This window comes from Sinocyclocheilus rhinocerous, unplaced genomic scaffold (assembly GCF_001515625.1).
Source record: "Sinocyclocheilus rhinocerous isolate Xijiao unplaced genomic scaffold, SAMN03320098_v1.1 scaffold711, whole genome shotgun sequence".
In the NCBI taxonomy this organism is placed as follows: domain Eukaryota; kingdom Metazoa; phylum Chordata; class Actinopteri; order Cypriniformes; family Cyprinidae; genus Sinocyclocheilus; species Sinocyclocheilus rhinocerous.
This window is the reverse complement of record NW_015641018.1, coordinates 1777041-1781296: the sequence shown is the minus strand read 5'-3', so window position 1 is coordinate 1781296 and position 4256 is coordinate 1777041. Positions and strand designations below refer to the sequence as shown.

The following is a 4256-nucleotide window of genomic DNA, read 5'->3' as shown; positions in this document are numbered from 1 at the left end:
TTAACATAAACTGCCAATTAAAAATTCTTCTGAACATTCATTAATCTTTGGTATTCCAATATTTAATAACAGGTTGTTAAAATCTAAAGTTGCAACTGTGTTATTTAATGAGCTAACATGAACTAAGACTTGTATTTTTTAAACAAGGATTAATAACTTCTGTAGCAAATGTTGCTATTGCTCATTGTGAATGTTAATGCATTAACTAAGGTTAACTAATGAGGTCTTATTGTAAAGTGATACCTATTGGTCTTTATAGTTCTTTTGCACTTTAATCTGTGTAAAACTTTTGACTTTATACATTTTTCTGTATTGCTTTATTGCATTTAAATGTTCAGTTATTTTTGTTATAAGAAAAAAGTTATTAAACCTGTTATACTGTATTATGACGGCACTTTAAAAAAAAAACTAAATTTCAATATCGTGATAATACCGAATACCGTGATAAAAGCATTAGCAATTAATCGCAACATGAAAATTTGATACCGGCATATCCCTATTCATGGCTTAAAAATATTAAGCAGCACCACTGTTTTCAGCGTAGATAATAAGAAATGTTTCTTGAGTAGTAAATCAGCATATTAAACAGATTTCTGAAGGATCATGTGACACTGAAGACTAGAGTACTGATACTGAAAATTCACAGGAATACATTACATTTTCAAATATATTAATGAAATAGAAAAATTCTTAATACATAGTCTATAGACATTTTCTCAATTTTTTCAATTTTTTTTTCTGTAATATTGGCATGCAATGAAGAGTAGAGTTTGGTTAAATTCCATCTCACTTTCGAATCCCAGAAACCTTTGTAGTCTTTTGTGTTTGAAGAAAGTCAGTCACCAAAACTGTTAAATGATTGACCTTTATTTTCTCATTAATAATATATTAATTCTTAAAAATCAGTCTAGATTAAGAGTCTTTTGTCTTTTAGTCAGTGATGGCTATTTCCTGGTGGTTCCTCCAACCCCAGGTGTGCTCTCCGTAACAGGGTCTACTGTCTGCAGCTGACGTGTTGGTGTTATTTAGAGAGGGTTTGATTAAAACAGTTCTCATGCATCTCTCCTCACAGCGTGCTGAATTGGGCTGAATCCTTCATTAGTCTCATGCATAATGCATGTACCAGGTTTTGGTGAGAGGATCTCTTCCCTCCAGATGCTATTCACTGCTTTTTCTCTCTTTTTCTTTTTAGCTGGCAGTCTGCATGGGCACACCCATCCTCACCCCTGAGTGGATACACAAGGCATGGGAGCACAGAGATGACATGTAAGATTGTGTGTGTGAGGCATAAAGCTACCCCTTGCATCCATCCCCCTCACTGTGTGAGTGTAGAGGAGTAAAAAGTGTGAATGATGAGGCTGTAATGTCCAGCCGCTGGTGCGCACGCCTCCCCGCTTCCATATTAAAAACGGTTTCCGCTGCACTCGGGTTCTGACATTTTCCACACATGTATTGAACACTGAACCTGACCTTTCACATTAATGACCTGCCACCGTTGGCTGGATGTTGACTGAAGGTATTTTTCTTTCATTCTCATCCCCTCTGCGCTCACCAGACTTAATGGAGACAGACTTAAAGTCAATTCGAAATCAAAATTGACCTTGTACTCTCCTTGTTTCTGGTGTTATTGTCCATGGTGCATCAGTGCACGCTATTCCGTAGGGGGAAAAATGTGTAATCTTTCGGCAAAATGCAATTTGCTCTTCCTCTGAAATGGCTCCCTTTTGAACGATGTTACCTTCGTTGCACAGGCTACTGGTTATTGTTGACCAACAACAGAGTTTCTGCAGGTCTTAAAAAGTCTTAATTCACCTGTTCACAAATGAAGGCCTTTAAAAGGTCTTAAATCAGAGCAGAAAGTCTTGAATTGCTAAAAAATTTAAATAATAAAAAACTAATAATGTCTTCATCAGTATTTGTCTTGTTTTCCAATACAAATATCTAAATGTCTTTAAATCAAGATACATTTACTTGAGAAGCAAAATGAAGATATGAAGTCTTGTTTTCTGAGAAACTGAACAAAATTGAGTTTTTGATGAGCATATATCTGTAAATGGAATGTGTAAACGTATTTTCCCTTTTAATTAAGTTGTTTTTCTCAAATAAATGTTTGATCTTTTTCATCAAACTCGCATTTTGACAGAAAAGAAGACTTAAATTGATCTTGATTTAAGAATCTTTTTTTTTTTTATGTGATCAGTAAGTACAGCAAGATATTTTCTAATTCTAGTGGTTGGTAACAGAGGTATTCAAGCCTAAAGCATGTATTAAAAAGTAATGGAGATCAGCTGGAAGTTGTATTTTCAAACTTATGTTGTTAATATACAGTTCACGGTGACATTTACATTTAGAGAACATAATGACGTATAATGTTCCCTTCAATTTATTTCTTAAATTTTCTTTACTTGCTCTTACAAAGTTCTTAAAATCTTAAATTTGCCTTCATAAAACTTGCAGAAACCCTGAAAAAGCCAGCTATCTATTTGGTTATGGTTTTTTGCCAGGGCTTTTAAAATGGGATCTGACTTCCATAGGGGCCTCAATAAGTCTTAAAATGATTTAAATTGAAATTTAGTTGTATTAACATGATCTTAACAGACATCCTTTTTTAGTTTATTTTTATTACAAAAAATGTACTAAAGGTACATATTAGCAGCACTAATATTGTCAATATTGTCTTGGGCAAAGGCGGGTGTTGGAGTCAAAAAGTTTGGGAACCATTTTTCTTGGGGGTCCACCATAAGTTTTACAAAATTCATTTTTTAGAGCCATTAAAGTTATGTTTGTGCATCGAACATCATTAGAGAAAATAATTGTTATACAAAATTAGTATTTTCAATAATTTGCTGTTACTTAAATACAGTAATGATTTAATTTATCCAATAATTTAATTTGCAAACAGCACATCTTAATATTATGAATGCAAATATTAACTAATAATAAAATTGGCTAATTAATTAATAATAATATTACGCTATATAAAGTATAAATGCATCTGTAAACATGAAGCTGTCTTTAGATTTAACAAAATGGCTGCTTTTTACGTTTAAATTTGTAAAAAATGATCTGATGCTAAATAGTATGTTATTGTAGAAGTAAAATGAATTTTACTTTAAAGGTTAGTTGTGTTGCGTCTGTGCCGCATGTCAAGTTGCACCAATAGAATTGTGACAAAAAAAAATTACACTGCTCAACTTTTTTTTAGTTAGAATTGTCTTCAGAAACTTCCCAAACTATGTTCAGATTTTTTTATTTTTTTTTTGTATAGCATATTTTGGTCTTGTGGTGTGTCTGATAATTCTTTTTATTTTGCTTTAGTAATTTCCATGCAGGCAACGAGGAGTTCCGCACCGAGTTTAAAGTCCCTCCATTCCAGGATTGCGTGCTGAGCTTTCTGGGCTTCTCTGAAGAGGAGAGAACCAACATGGAGGAGAGGACGCAGAAACATGGTATTGAACTGTTACTCTCATGTATCAGTGTCCTTTCTGAAAGAAGTCTGAAACATTTCATGCTTTGAAATATTTCTCGATTAACCAAAACCTTTCACTCTTATTCGTCTGAGATGTTGACCCCAGGATATACTTCTGTATTTTATTGCTAGACCTTCTCTGTTCAAGCAAATGACCCCTGACTTCTGCTTGAGGGGGATTTTTAAAGGAGCGTGTACTGCTTGTTTTGTCCAGGTGGACGGTTCCAGGCGGTGGGTGATGAAAGGTGCACTCACTTGGTAGTTGAGGAGAACTCCATTAAAGAACTGCCCTTTACTCCCTCCAAAAGACTCTATGTAGTGAAGCAGGAGGTATGAACTTGACTTAAAGTCTCACAAGCACACACACAGAAACACACTGGGCTTTGTGTGGGTCCTTAATAATAGTGTTTAAAAAAACACTGTTATTTTACACTGCTTCCTGTCTGTAGTCCGTTATTTTAAAATGCATTCAGTTAAATGCATCAGAATTTATTTAAAGGGGTCATATGATGCGATTTTCATTTTTTCCTTTCTCTTTGAAGTGTTACAAGCTGTTGGTGCATAAAGAAGATCTGTAAAGTTGCAAAGACTAAAGTCTCAAATACAAAAAGATATTCTTTATAAAAGTTAAGAGTCATCCACGCCTACCTAAAACGTCTTGTTTAAACACGCCCCCACATGTCTACGTCACTATGTGGGAAGATTTGCATAACACCGCCCAAATGTCCCTGCAAAGAAAGAAAGCGTAACTTTGATTCTCGCTGTAGTATTGTTGTTGCCGTGTGTT

General features: G+C 34.4%; 1 protein-coding gene across 5 annotated transcripts in view; it reads left to right on the top strand.

Annotated features, from left to right (window-relative positions):
* The window catches only part of LOC107753792 (protein ECT2), a 34657-nt gene that overhangs the window by 11178 nt on the left and 19223 nt on the right, over nucleotides 1-4256 (top strand). For all 5 annotated transcript variants that reach the window (XM_016570026.1, XM_016570028.1, XM_016570024.1 and 2 more), the window contains 3 exons: nucleotides 1193-1266; nucleotides 3319-3449; nucleotides 3684-3799. In XM_016570026.1, coding sequence (XP_016425512.1) covers nucleotides 1193-1266; nucleotides 3319-3449; nucleotides 3684-3799 — 321 coding nt within the window. The remainder of the gene's footprint in view (nucleotides 1-1192; nucleotides 1267-3318; nucleotides 3450-3683; nucleotides 3800-4256) is intronic.